The sequence below is a fragment of the Aquarana catesbeiana genome, linkage group LG04 (assembly GCF_042186555.1).
Source record: "Aquarana catesbeiana isolate 2022-GZ linkage group LG04, ASM4218655v1, whole genome shotgun sequence".
NCBI classification, from domain to species: domain Eukaryota; kingdom Metazoa; phylum Chordata; class Amphibia; order Anura; family Ranidae; genus Aquarana; species Aquarana catesbeiana.
The window spans coordinates 407,207,036-407,221,298 of record NC_133327.1 but is presented as its reverse complement, the minus strand read 5'-3'; the positions used below and the strand labels follow the sequence as shown (position 1 = coordinate 407,221,298).

Sequence of the window (14,263 nt, the reverse complement as noted above, 5' to 3'; positions counted from 1 at the left end):
TGAAGAGAAGAGCAGGAGCCTCCCCCCATGCCATGGGTGCGGAGCGGCCCGAGGAAAAGAAGATAGAAGACGCCGCGGAGGAGATGCTGGACGAGAACGCCGGAGGAAGAACCAGAAGAACCAGAAGATGAAGGAAGATAGAAGAAAGAAGAAGCATTTTAAATAAAAGAATTGTCAAAAACTGTCTCTTGTCATTTTTAACATTTTTGACAGTTTTTTAGTGAAATGGTAGGGGTAAGTACCCCCTTACCATTTCACACAGGGGGGGGCCGGGATCTGGGGGTCCCCTTGTTAAAGGGGGCTTCCAGATTCCGATAAGCCCCCCACCCGCAGACCCCCACAACCACCGGCCAGGGTTGTGGGGATGAGGCCCTTGTCCTCATCAACATGGGGACAAGGTGTTTTGAGGGGCTACCCCAAAGCACCCTCCCAATATTGAGGGCATGTGGCCTGGTACGGTTCAGGAGGGGGGGCGCACTCTCGTCCCCCCCTCTTTTCCTGCGGCCTGCCAGGTTGCGTGCTCGGATAAGGGTCTGGTATGGATTTTTGGGGGTACCCCCCGTTTTTTTTTTTTTTTTTAGGCGCGGGGTTCCCCTTAAAATCCATACCAGACCTGAAGGGCCTGGTATGGAATTTAGGGGGACTCCCACATCATTTTTTTTTTTTGGTTCGGGGTTCCCCTGTGGGGAATTCCCATGCCGTTTTTATCAATGAACTTCTATGTGTATTGTCGGCAATGAAATAGCCGCGAGTAGTTTTAAATGGGTTTTTTCCTTCTAAATGTAATTTTGCTGTCAGACTGTTCTAAACACGGGAAACATGCGCCCCTTTACAGGCATACTATAGACACCCTCTAGCAACGAAATTTAAACTGATATTACACTTTTATTGTTTGACTTTAAGCATTATTAAAATCACTGCTCCCGAAAAAACGGCCGTTTTTAAAACTTTTTTTTGCATTGATCCATGTCCCCTGGGGCAGGACCCAGGTCCCCAAACACTTTTTATGACAATAACTTGCATATAAGCCTTTAAAATTAGCACTTTTGATTATTCATGTTCGTGTCCCATAGACTTTAACGGTGTTCGCGTGTTCGAACAAACTTTTTTCCTGTTCGCATGTTCTGGTGCGAACCGAACAGGGGGGGGCGGCTCATCCCTAGTCAAAAGCATTTACAGGAATGCGTTTTTTTTTTATCAGCCAAAAAAACACTGCCAGGAGGAAAGGAGTCTAGGAGAGGTAGCAAAATGTTCAGTTTGCATGAGGCAAAAAAAAAAACACAACATTTTCCTGGTCTTACCAGTGTCTTACCAGGAAATATCCAAAACAGGTATGCTTCTAAAAGATGAAGTCTTTTCCTGTGTAACTACACAAACATAAAGTATATTTGAATTAGCAATAATAAAAGTTAAAGAGGAGTTCCAAACCCCCCCTCCCCCCCCCCCCAACAAATTAAAGTCAGCAGCTACAAATACTGTAGCTGCTGACTTTTAATATTGGGGCACTTACCTGTCCAGGCATCCAGCGGTGTCCTCACCCAAGCCGATTCTTCAATCGGCTATCAGGTGCTGGCGCCACCATCTTGACTAAGGAAAACTGGCAGAGAAGCCTTGCGACTTCACAGCCGGTTTCCTACTGCACATGCATGAATGGGTCACAGTCTTCTGGGACCTGTGAAGTGTGGGGGAAGGAAGGGGGCTGAACTTCAGGCTCAGTTCATCGCGATACGACACCAGGTACCCGCTCCCACCTCCCCACCAAAAGGTCCCAAATGTGGCAGCAAAAGGGGGGGGCAGACAAGTGGAGCTTCCCCTTTTGGGTGGAGCTCCATTATAAGGTTTAAAACTGTCATAAACCCAGTTTAATTTTTCTTCATATCTAACTCTTTTTTGGGTAAAAGGGATGAAAATAATCAGGTGTTTAATCACCTCAATACAGTGCACTTTCACCCCCTTCCTGCTCAAGCCATTTTTCAGCTTTCAGCTCTGTCACACTTTGAATGACAATTGCACGGTCATGCAACACTGTACCCAAATGAAATTGTTATCATTTTTTTCCCCACAAATAGGGCTTTGTTTTTGGTGGTATTTGATCACCTCTGCGGTTTTTATTTTTTGCGCTATAAACAAAAGAAGAGTGACAAGTTTGAAAAAAACACAATATTTTTTACTTTTTTGCGATAATAAATATTCAATTTTTTTTTTAAAAACACATTTTTTCCTCAGTTTAGGCCGATATGTATTCTTCTACGTATTTTTGGTAAAAAAAAAAAAGCAATAAGCGTATATTGATTGGTTTGCGCAAAAGTTATAGTGTCTACAAAATAGGGGATTGATTTATAGCATTTTTATTATTTTTTTTTTTTTTACTAGTAATGGCGGCGATCTGCGATTTTTATCGTGACTGCGACATTATGGCAGACACATCGGACACTTTTGACACATTTTTGAGACCATTCACATTTATACAGCGATCCGTGCTATAAAAATGCACTGATTACCGTATAAATGTGACTGGCAGGGAAGGGGTTAACACTAGGGGGTGATCAAGGGATTAATTATGTTTCCTAGTGAGTGATTCTAACTGTAGGGTGAGGGAACTCACAAGTCGGGAGGAGACCGATCTGTGTTCCTCTGTACTGAGAGCACACCATCGGTCTCCTCTCCCCTGACAGGATTTGGATCTGGGTGTTTACATGCCCAGATCCACGGTCCTGCTGTGTTACCGGGCAATCGCTAGTTGCCGGCGGACATTGTGGCCGCTGGGCACGCGCATCTGGTCCCCAGTGACACGTGGGCACGCAAGAGTGCCGCCGGTGGCGCGCTCGCCCCCCTGGTGCTCCGGGAAGGCAAGGGTGTCATATGACGCCCTCCCAGAACGAGAGCCGGAATGCCTGGCCGTCATATGACAGCCGGTGGGCGGCAAGCGGTTAATATATGTTTTTCTTGTTTTTAAATGATTAATGTCAATTGTTGAAGTTGTATGCACAGGACTGATGCATACAACTAGCCCAATTGTCTATCACATATTTCTTTAACATGGTAAGAGGTACCATTCCACTTTTTTTTTCTTACATCAGCATATAATGATTTTTTTTTGTTTGAAAAATCTCTAAAGCATCACCATACACCTCTCTTTGACTAGAAGGTATACCATTTCTTGCATTAAAGCCCAATTTAATTTTTAGATTAAATTACCTAATTACATTCCAGGTGTATACAAAACAACTCTACGAAGTCTTATAAGTTGTGTATTAAAAAATCAGCAACTGAATGGAAAAGCATTTGTCCTTCCACCATGCTGCAGAAAAGTACCCTTGCTATACATATGGGGAAGCCCCTATATATGCCCCCTGAGTCAGAGCCAGTGCTCTCCAGTAAGCCGAAAGTATGACATTTACTGATTGCAGAGCTACAGTTCTGAGTAGATTTGCAGAGACTGCTTCCCTGCAGAGAAAAAGAGTCTCACTCTGCAGCTGCTGGCAGGGGGAGTTTTTTTTCTACTCAGGGACCTGTATACTCTAATGCTGCGTACACATGTTGTACTTTCCGACGGGAAATCTTGGATGTGAGCTTGTTGGCTGAAAGTCCGACCGTGTGTATGCTCCATCAAACATTTGTTGTCGGACTTTCCGCCAACAAATGTTGGCTAGCAGGTTCTCAAATTTTACGACAACAAAACTTTGTGTGTACACAAGTCCGTCGCACAAAAGTTCATGCGTGCTCGGAATCATGTACGAGCCAGGAGCGCTCGGTCTTGAAAAACTAGCGTCCGTAATGGAGATATCACGTATGTCTTGTACGTCACGTTCATAATTGTTGGAAAACATTTGTGTGACCGTGTGTATGCAAGACAAGTTGGAGCCAACAACCTTCGAACAAAAATCCACGGTTTTGTTGTCGGAAAGTCCGATCGCGTGTACGGGGTATTAGTGTATCTAAGAACATAAATGTAATGTATTGCAGCTTACCAGTCCTTAGATGTAATTTTTTTGTGCACAGGAAGTTATGAGCTCACTGCATTTCCTGCAGGGTCAACAGGCATTTTCCTGTATTTGCACAAAATATACTTATCCTTAAAAAAACAAAACAAATACAGCAACCATATCTATGGACTGGTAAGCTTCAAGACATTATATTTTAGTTTTTAGGTTGAGATAACCTTTAGGTTAAGTATTTTAACAATCCACTTATGTCTAATGTCTGATGGAAGTAATCCCACAAAGAACTAATTTTATGTCTAATGATAATATGTGAGAATCAGATTCCAGAGTATACTGTACAGTTTCCTGCTAAAGGCCAAAGGTTTGAGGTGAAAGTTATAAGCTCACCAATTTCTAAATGTAGCACTTCACGTGCCTTTGCCCTTTCTCTATAGATCGCCTTGCTTTCTGGTATCCGCTTTCTTTCTTGTTTGTTACACGTTCTCTTCTTCATTTTAGCTTTTCCAGTTATTTCTTTTTGTTCTATTTTCTGTGCTTTTTTTTTTCTACTGATGTATTCCTCCTATAATCTCTTCTTTACACCAGCCACCATCAACAAACATTGCAAACAGTTGGTTATATCATGACTCTGGCCCTGGTAATAGTGAGAATTTTCTACTACTAGCCAACAGGAATGACTCTGTCTTCTGCATAGAAGTGTCTTTTGCTCCATGGTTATCAACAGCAAGCTCCACAAGACGATCTAGCCCCTGTGTGCTACATAAGCACCACACCATTCCCTCCCCTTAAACTATGATCACCTAGAACAATCAAAAAGATTACAGACAAGACACTAGAAAGTATAAATGTTTCACCACATATTTCATATTAGGACCTACATGCACACACTTGAAAAAGAAATATGGATCTCTATGTAGTCTTAAATGTAAGTTGCCAGCTGAAACACACCCATTGCCATTTTTCTGGAACTGGAGGATTAATTTGTTTAAATGAACATTAGGATTACTATAGATGTATTAATACATCCCTTGTTATCAAATTAAATGTGACTGACCAATAGTTGGGAAACACTGTGCTAGTGATTGCATGCCTCTGAGGCATCCCTTATAAAAAAAACAAAAAAAAAAAACAAAAAAAACAAACTAATTTTTTTTTAAATCTATGTACTGTATACTGTAAGCTATTAACACTTCCCATAGATTAGGCAAATTGAACAGTCCTTTTAAAAGTGAATGCAAAAAAAAAAACTGTGTTGATTTGAACTTGAGATGTACAAAATTTACCTTAAAAAGATATTCTAGGACTATAACACTCCTCCAGACTCCACATATATTTTTGGTGGTTTCTTTCTAAAGCCCCGTACACATGGGCCCGATGCTGGGCGACATCAGCTGGTTCAATGAAAAAATAAAAAACGTCCGACATTCAGCCTGTATGGCAGCTAGTCAGACGAGACTACTGCAGAGAGTGCTGATTGGAGTGTGCTGACAGGGGGCGGTCCCCCTGTCAGAATACTACAGCTCAGTGGGAGAGATCCCTGTACTAATGTCAGATCGTTAACACAGGGGCTCAAACTGGAACTGACAGGGTATCTTCGTTCAACCCGCTGAGTTGAATGGAAAAAACTCATAGTGTGGACCGGGCTTTAGCCTCCTTAATCGCTTCAGCCCCAGAAGATTTTACCCCCTTCCTGACCAGAGCACTTTTTGCGATTCGGCACTGCGTCGCTTTAACTGACAATTGCGCAGTCATGCGACGTTGCATTCAAACAAAATTGATGTTCTTTTTTTCCCACAAATAGAGCTTTCTTTTGGTGGTATTTGATCACCTCTGCGGTTCTTATTTTTGCACTATAAACAAAAAAAGAGCGACACTTTTGAAAAAAAAGCAATATTTTTTACAAGCGTTTTCTTATGCCGCGTACACACGACCGGTTTTGCTGTTGAAATAAACTCCGAAGGTTTCTCTGACGGAACTCCGACGGAATTCCATTCAAGTGGTCTTGCCTACACACGGTCAAACCAAAGTCCGACCAAAGTCCGACCGTCCAGGACGCGGTGACGCGCAACATGTACGACGGGACTAGAAAAAGGAAGTTCAATAGCCAATAGCTTCCGTCTCGTACTCGCTTCAGAGCATGCGTTGTTTTTGGTCTGTCTGAACAGTATACAGACGAGCGGTTTTCCAGATAGGAATTTGTTCCGTCGGAAATATTTAGAACATGTTCTATTTCTAGGTCTGTCAGAATTTTTGAGAAAAAAAAAAGTCCAATGAGGCACACACACGATCGGAATAGACGATGAAAAGCTTCCGTTTGACTTTTTCTGTCGGACATTCCCCTCGTGTGTACGCGGCTTTAGTTAAAGAATATGTCACCCCAGAATTTCATATTCCAGATATGTGCCTGCTGTACCATGTTCTTGTATACAAAAGTATCCTGTTCTCTTAATGTGGCTTCCTTTGTGTGAAATCCCTGGTGCTCCTGACAGGGATATTAAAAACTGACCACACTAAGCATGAGAGCACACGGTGGTCAGTTCTCTACCAATACTGGGAGCTCAGCCTGCTCTCATCCAATGATCAGACTTGTCTTGACACACCTCCCCCCTGCACAGCCTTTCACGGGGAAGTTCAGTGTGCTGCTGCGTCTCCTCCCTCAGCTCTTATGTAGCTGAGAACAGAGCATAAGTGATCACTTATAAAAAGGGGAAAAGAATAATTTATCATTTTTATATATATCGATACACAAATGTTTTACCTTTCCATTCTATTTTAAACTGAATGTGTTGTTTGACAAGGTGAGAGTTTACAATCAATCACTTTAACATTTTTTACCCTGGTTAAGCATTTTTGGTGCTAAACAACCTTCAGCGTGTGTGCAGCGATTGAAAATAACCACTAGAGAACGTAAAAAAAAGGCCCATTAAGTAACAATCAATGCAACATAAACAAAAAAAACTGAAGCCTGATTAAAGTCAGTTTTCAGCCAATAGAAATGTAAAAACTCTCTATATAAAACTAATATAGTATAAGTCATCTACCTGGCCAGTATACAAATTATAGCTGTGGGGTTAAATGATTATTAGAAAGTATTTAACTTGTACATTTTCTTCCAGCAGCCCAGTGAGATTTGCATGGAAATCTTTCCTCTAGGTGCTGTTATACATTAAATGGAAGACATTCATCACTAAAATCCCTCATTGCTGTTTAACGATAATCGTTTTACATTGGAAACTCTGCTGATGTGCCATAGATTCTTATCTTTTTCAGTCTTCTTGTAGCCCACTCTTAGGTATACAGAATAAACTCCAGCAGGGGTATTGTGAAAGCTTTTTAGGCACAGTAGTAAAAACCACTTTATATGTACTAAAAAGACACAGTGAATACATACTTTACTTGCAGTTGGCTTTGTAAAGACAATCTGAACACGTATAATTTCATGTCACCTGTTGCTCTTACCTTACAGCTGCATTGTCCAGTCTCTTCACATGAACATTTCTTTGTCTCTTGATCACAGCTCTCTGGTTTACTTCCTGCCGGCTCACAGTCGCAGCTGATGCACTTTGGGTAATTCATGTATCCCACTCTGCAGCTGGTACATTTGTCCCCAGAGAAATTTGGTCCACAGAAACAGCAACCTGTGTCTGTATTACATTGTGTACTGAGCGATCCTGGAACACCGCAGTCACAAGCCTAAAAAAAATACATACATGCAGTATTAAGTATGTTTTTCTTTACAGTGACTGTTTTACACAACAGCAGCACATCCATTATAGTCATTGGCAAATAGTACCATTTTACCTCAGCTCCTAAATATTTCATTTCTTTCAACCACCTAATTATAATTTGTCCTAAAATAGATATTACTTGGTGCGGAGAGTTGGGACCTAGACCAAGGGAAGTAATTCTTGCAATTTCTTCTTTGTTCCTTTTTTTTGGCTTATTTCTTTTTCATTTTACTCTTATTTTCCCTCTTCACTTTCCCTTTCTTTTCCTTTTTCCATAATGTTTGTCTGCATTTTAACTGGCTACATAGTTAAAGTGTTACTAAACCCAAGACCCTGCATTCACTGTATCTGGTCTCCCACAGTACACAGAACATGGAAATGCAATTATTTTAGTAAAATAGTACTAGTATTAGTACTATAAACTGCTAAATATCTTGTCTCGTCAGCAGTATATAGCAGTTTTGTGACTTCTCTCAGTGTCTGGTTAAAGCTTGTAGGAGGAGTTTTCATTCTTCTCTGACTATCCTATGAATCTGCAGAACCCCTGACCCTCTGGCTGGACAGTGCTGATTGGCCCTGTGCTGATCACGTGCACCTCCCAAGAAAAAAAAAACTCTCTAACAAAACACGCCAAACTGAGCATTTGCAGAGTGCCTCAGCAGATGGATTGGGGACAGTAAAATAAGGGGAAGATCAGAGAAGACAGGATCAAACAGCCTTTTATACCATGTGGAGGATTAACCCCTTAGGTTCCACAGTGAGTATAACAAGCACACTTTACTGCATGAACAAAGAGGTGTTTCTATGGGCCCTAAAATACACCACTCAGCGCCAGGACAAGATGCTGTTTCAAATGCAGAAACAATTAGTAGATATGAAAGTAACGTCCAATTTGCTAGTACGCAAAAGGCACGGAGCCACAAAGTGAAAAAAGCAGCCGTTTAAAATTATACATAAAATATGATAAATAGTGGTATAAAATAATCATTAAAATAGACTAAAATATCACAATAAACTAATGTTGAGCAGAAATACACATGCATGTGGCCAACTACACATGAAAAGTCCCTTTTCTTAAAGAGTGGTGAAAAGTTCAGAGTGTAGTTCAGACAGTGTTCAACAGGAGACCATGAAACTGAATCTCAGTGTGCACCTTCCACCGATCAGTCCAAATTCCACCTTGTGAGAACACACTCCCCTCAGGGGGTTAAACTCACCAGAGCTAGGTAATAATAAGCCTCCAAAGAAAGACACATCCAAGCCACAAGCTGCTGCTACCACCACTCCGGAGGAATCCCAGATGATCAGGGCTCAAAATGAATCAACAACAAAAGAAAAAGCGCACATAGCGTAATCCTGTTTATTGGATATAAACCCATCACATCACACAAAGAAACCCCCCTTCAATAAAAATTCGTACATTAACACTGCAATCAACAAAGCACATCGTAAGAAGCGTTTACTTCACCGCAGTAGACATCAGCCGGCTCAGCTATCCAGGAACCGCTATCCACTTCCTGGTTGTGTATCAAACTGCGGTGTAGCGCAAACGTCACTTCCAGCGTCGTGTAAGCCACGCTCTGACGCGTTTCGTCATATGCTGACTTCAACAGAGGGCGTGGCTACACGACAAATAGACAGGCTTATATTATCCCACTCCAACCTCCTCGGCCAATTACAGCGCAACAGGTGTGACGGCAGGTGCATGCCGTCAGCCGGAGTAAACACTGGCGGCTTACTACAGGGGGAGGCGAGGGACAATCCGCCACACTGCACTTTTGATAAATGAATACAGAATACGCAGATCCATACACCCACCAGCCAAACAGGCTAGAAAATAGGTATATGAATTGACACTGCACATTATGCTCTTCTGCATGGGGCTAAAATTTATATAAATGCGTACAAAACCACATATTGAGTTAATCAATATACAGATATAAAAAACTGCAAAATACATCATAAGCGGACTGCTAGATACCAGCGCCCACTTTATTAACATCTATTGAACGGACTATTGAATATAAAACCCTCATAATTCAATATAGTTCCGTCATCAATACATTACTTAGTCATAATCATAGTATTTTACAGGAGGAACAAGGCTTATTACAATTATATTCTCAATTGAGAGAGTGGTGGTAGCAGCAGCTTGTGGCTTGGATGTGTCTTTCTTTGGAGGCTTATTATTACCTAGCTCTGGTGAGTTTAACCCCCTGAGGGGAGTGTGTTCTCACAAGGTGGAATTTGGACTGATTGGTGGAAGGTGCACACTGAGATTCTGTTTCATGATCTCCTGTTGAACACTGTTTGAACTACACTCTGAACTTTTCACCACTCTTTAAGAAAAATGACTTTTTATGTGTAGTTGGCCACATGCATGTGTATTTCTGCTCAACATTAGCGTTGTTTAGTGTGATATTTTAGTCTATTTTAATGATTATTTTATACCACTGTTTATCACACTTTACTGCATACTGTATATAGACTAATTTTACTGTTGTGTGTTTAGTAACACCTTAAGGATCACAAATACTGTATCTGATGTCACGGGCTACATCACAGTACAGTATACCAGCCATTGATTAGCGTAGCTATACGCTCAAAGAGTGGAATATAAGGAAATCAAACAAAAGTTAACAACTTTTATTTTATTCAAAACAGTTAAACATCTGGAAGTATTGTTTAACATCTGTTTTATGGTTTAACTGGTGCATTTACAGTACGTGTTCTCAGACATTCTACTTGCAATTTACAGTTTTTTTATTGACCTCTGATCCAAACAAATATCCGTACTTCTGTTCATTGTGAAACAATAAAAACACTGAAAAAAAAATATTACTCTAGCACAGTCCCATTTAATTATGGTATGTGGGAATTTTGGGAACCCCTTTAAAGCTTCAAAACTTTGATAATAGAGTAAGGCCTCTTTCACTCTGGGCGGGGCGGCATCGGCGGTAAAACGGTGCTATTTTTAGCGCCACTTTACCGTCGTTTTAGCGCCGGTTTTTGGCCGCTACTGGGGGGGTTTTACCCCCCGCTAGCAGACGAGAAAGGGTTAAAACCACCACAGCGCTGTGCTGGCAGTATAGCTGCACTGCCCCATTGATTTCAATGGGCAGGAGCAGTGGAGGAGCGGTATACACAGTGCTCCTTCACTGCTCCAAAGATGCTGCTAGCAGGACTTCACTGCTCCAAAGATGTTGCCAGCGCACCGCTCCAGTGTGAAAGCCCTCGGTGCTTTCACACTGGAGAGACAGCAGTGGCTGTTTCAGGGTGCTTTGCAGGTGCTATTTTTAGCACTGTAGCGCCTGCAAAGTGCCCCAATGTGAAAGGGGTCTTACCGTCCCGCCAGCGCACCGCTCCAGTGTGATAGCCCTCAAGAGTCTAACATTGGAGACACAGCAGCGGCTCTTTCAGGGCGCTTTGCAGGCGCTATTTTTAGCACTGTAGCGCCAGCAAAGCACCCCAGTATGGGTCTAAAACCCCAAACCTAAAATGATATTCTATGTTTTACAGTACTGCCCACATTTATTGTTTGGCATTTGTAGGTGCATATTTATGCTTTCCTTAGCTGCTCACAGAGTGGAAAAGCTTGAGCTAAACTGTATGGTACTGGTATACCATATTTGTTTATTGTACTGACAATTGTTAATAATGCCAGATCAGACCAACACTGTGTTTCACAGGCAGCTAACAGATCTTGATGTGAAGTCTTGTCTCTTTTGTGTTGTTTTGTGCTAGTGTGGTTTCCTTCTTCCTTTCTAAATAAGTCAAGAGTGTATGTTCATATCTGTTTAATATTTAATTGTTTAGTATTCTATTGCAGACATGACATGTTATTTATACTTCTATGAATGTAATGCTGAGAACGTTAAAACAGTTATTTTAGTAATGCCTAATGCCCCGTACACACGGTCGGATTTTCCGACGGAAAATGTGTGATAGGACCTTGTTGTCGGAAATTCCGACCGTGTGTGGGCTCCATCACACATTTTCCATCGGATTTTCCGACACACAAAGTTTGAGAGCAGGATATAACATTTCCTGACAACAAAATCCGTTGTCGGAAATTCCGATCGTGTGTACACAAATCCGACGGACAAAGTGCCACGCATGCTCAGGATAAATAAAGAGATGAAAGCTATTGGCCACTGCCCCGTTTATAGTCCCGACGTACGTGTTTTACGTCACCGCATTTAGAACGATTGGATTTTCCGACAACTTTGTGTGACCATGTGTATGCAGGACAAGTTTGAGCCAACATCCGTCGGAAAAAATCCAAGGATTTTGTTGTCGGAATGTCCGAACAAAGTCCGACTGTGTGTACGGGGCATCAGACAAATGCACCATGAATGATCCTCTTGACAAAAGCAGGCATGTAGAAGAATTAAACAAGCCCATTATTGCCCCCACCCACCCAGTATATTTTCTATGTTATAAATTTTCTGTTATTGCACAGAAATTGCTCCCTGTTCCTTACAGTAAAGGAGGCATACAGTAAGTAATGGCAACATAGGTTCCATATATTAGGTCTGGTGCAGATAAAGGTTGAGGCAAGTGCTGACAGGGTTCAGTTCTTCTAATAAATCCTTCCAAATAAAAATCAGATGGGGAATCTTCCAGTTTTTACAGAACTTGAACTCAAGAAATCAAAAATAAGGCTGAAGTTACACAGCATGCACCATAAGATGCCACATCATATGGCATTATTACTTTGATGTTTGCCCTTCCCAAAAAAGGACCAAGCCCTCTGCACCCAACATTCTAATGCTCAAGACTGTCAATAATTTCTTAGGTACTGAACAAAACAGGAAACATTTTTAACAGCACTTTGGGGGAACGAGCCAACTGTAATGCCGTGTACACACGATCGGAATTTTGGCCCGCAAAAGACAGATGAGAGTTTTTTTGTCAGAAAATGCAACCGTGTGTATGCTCCATTGGACTTTTGCTGGCCGAATTCCAGCCAGCAAAAGAATGAGAGCATGTTCTTAAATTTTCGGTCTTAAAAAGTTCCTATCCAAAAATGCGATCGTCTGTGGCATTTCCGACGCACAAAATTCCTACGCATGCTCGGAAACAATTCCATGCATGCTCGAAAGCATTGAACTTCATTTTCTCGGCTCGTCGTAGTGTTGTACGTCGCCGCGTTCTTGACAGTCATAAGTTCAGAACTTTTGCGTGATCGTGTGCATGCAAGGCAAACTTGAGTGGAATCCCATCGGAAAAGCCGCCATATCTTTTTCCGATGAGAAGTCCAATCGTGTGTAAGCGGCATAAGGTGTAAGGACCGTTCACACTATTGTATTGTGATTTCGCGAATAAGTATTTTTACAGCACCTCAAAAGTGCAGAGAAAATTGAAAAAGTTTCCATTACAATCTATGAAGCTATTTACATAAATTAGTTATGTTATAATTTAGTGCTGCACATTGCTGAACCTTTAGTATTTTTTTTTTTTTAAAGCATTGCAATATAATGAATGGTAGGGCACTGATACTGCGATAGGCATTTTGATTAGCACACTTTTAGTTACATGTCTATGATTTCAGAGGCAGATTTTTTTATTCTAAAGAGAAGAAAATGCATGTAAAATGCATTTATAACAAATTGTATGTTGTGTACATTTTTAATGCACTGTATTAAAAACATATAGTGTTTTTATTTTTTAACAACATGCATAACAAAATGCATATGCATTTTCTAAAATGATCAAATAAAGCTACTGTACGCCTGCTGCATAATGCAGTCCATAGTTCATGTTTGATGAAGGTGATACATTACTGTATGTTTTAATGGACCTTTTCTATAAAAATTCCACAAGAAGTATGAACTATAGTAGCTACCATTAAGCTTCTCTCCTAATTTTGTCAGCTCAGGTAATAAAATGTAAGGAAAAATATAATTGGTGGCTATGGTAACATAGATAGGCCTATTTTAAAACACTTTTATTCATGACACCCAATTTATTCTACTTTAAAAAGACTATTTTGTAGCTCTGTGTTCAACCAGAACAATAAAATTCAGGTGGCTAAAACCTTTTTATTATTATTTTTTTTTTTAGAAATGAAAGAATCATAACCAATTTGACTTGTGACAATAGCAGCTGGGAATACTTCCAAGCACCAGGTCACATGTGCCAGTGGAGTGCTTCTGCCAGGCCTGTTTTCATGTATAGCTTCCAGGTTGGCACTTAGATAAAAAGAAGCTTCTGACAATTAAAAAAGGAGGCCTTTCTGCAAAAGATAGTTCACAAATTCTCTACTGTAATCACTTAAGCATTTTACATGCCTAAAGGAGAATCCCAAGGTCATTTTTATAATTTGTTTGATGTGAATTTTGAGTTATAAAGCAATTTATATTACAAGTGCTCAGTGCAGAATGGTGACAAGATGATAAAATGAGGAAGGTGAGGACTGCATAATGTACAAACCATATAAATGAATAAGCAGTGTACATGGTATATAATAGAAGGTATGGAACAAAGCCTAAAGCACTATTGTGTATAAAATAGAACCGAAGGTGCAAACAAGATCATCTCTATGGTTACAAAGAACTATCGGAAAATTGTCTTGTGTTATTTATATAT

At 40.8% G+C, this 14,263-nt stretch overlaps 1 protein-coding gene across 7 annotated transcripts in view; it reads right to left on the bottom strand.

Moving 5' to 3' along the window:
- The window catches only part of LAMA2 (laminin subunit alpha 2), a 1,513,089-nt gene that overhangs the window by 475,332 nt on the left and 1,023,494 nt on the right, over nucleotides 1-14,263 (bottom strand). For all 7 annotated transcript variants that reach the window (XM_073627245.1, XM_073627247.1, XM_073627249.1 and 4 more), the window contains one exon: nucleotides 7,404-7,637. In XM_073627245.1, coding sequence (XP_073483346.1) covers nucleotides 7,404-7,637 — 234 coding nt within the window. The remainder of the gene's footprint in view (nucleotides 1-7,403; nucleotides 7,638-14,263) is intronic.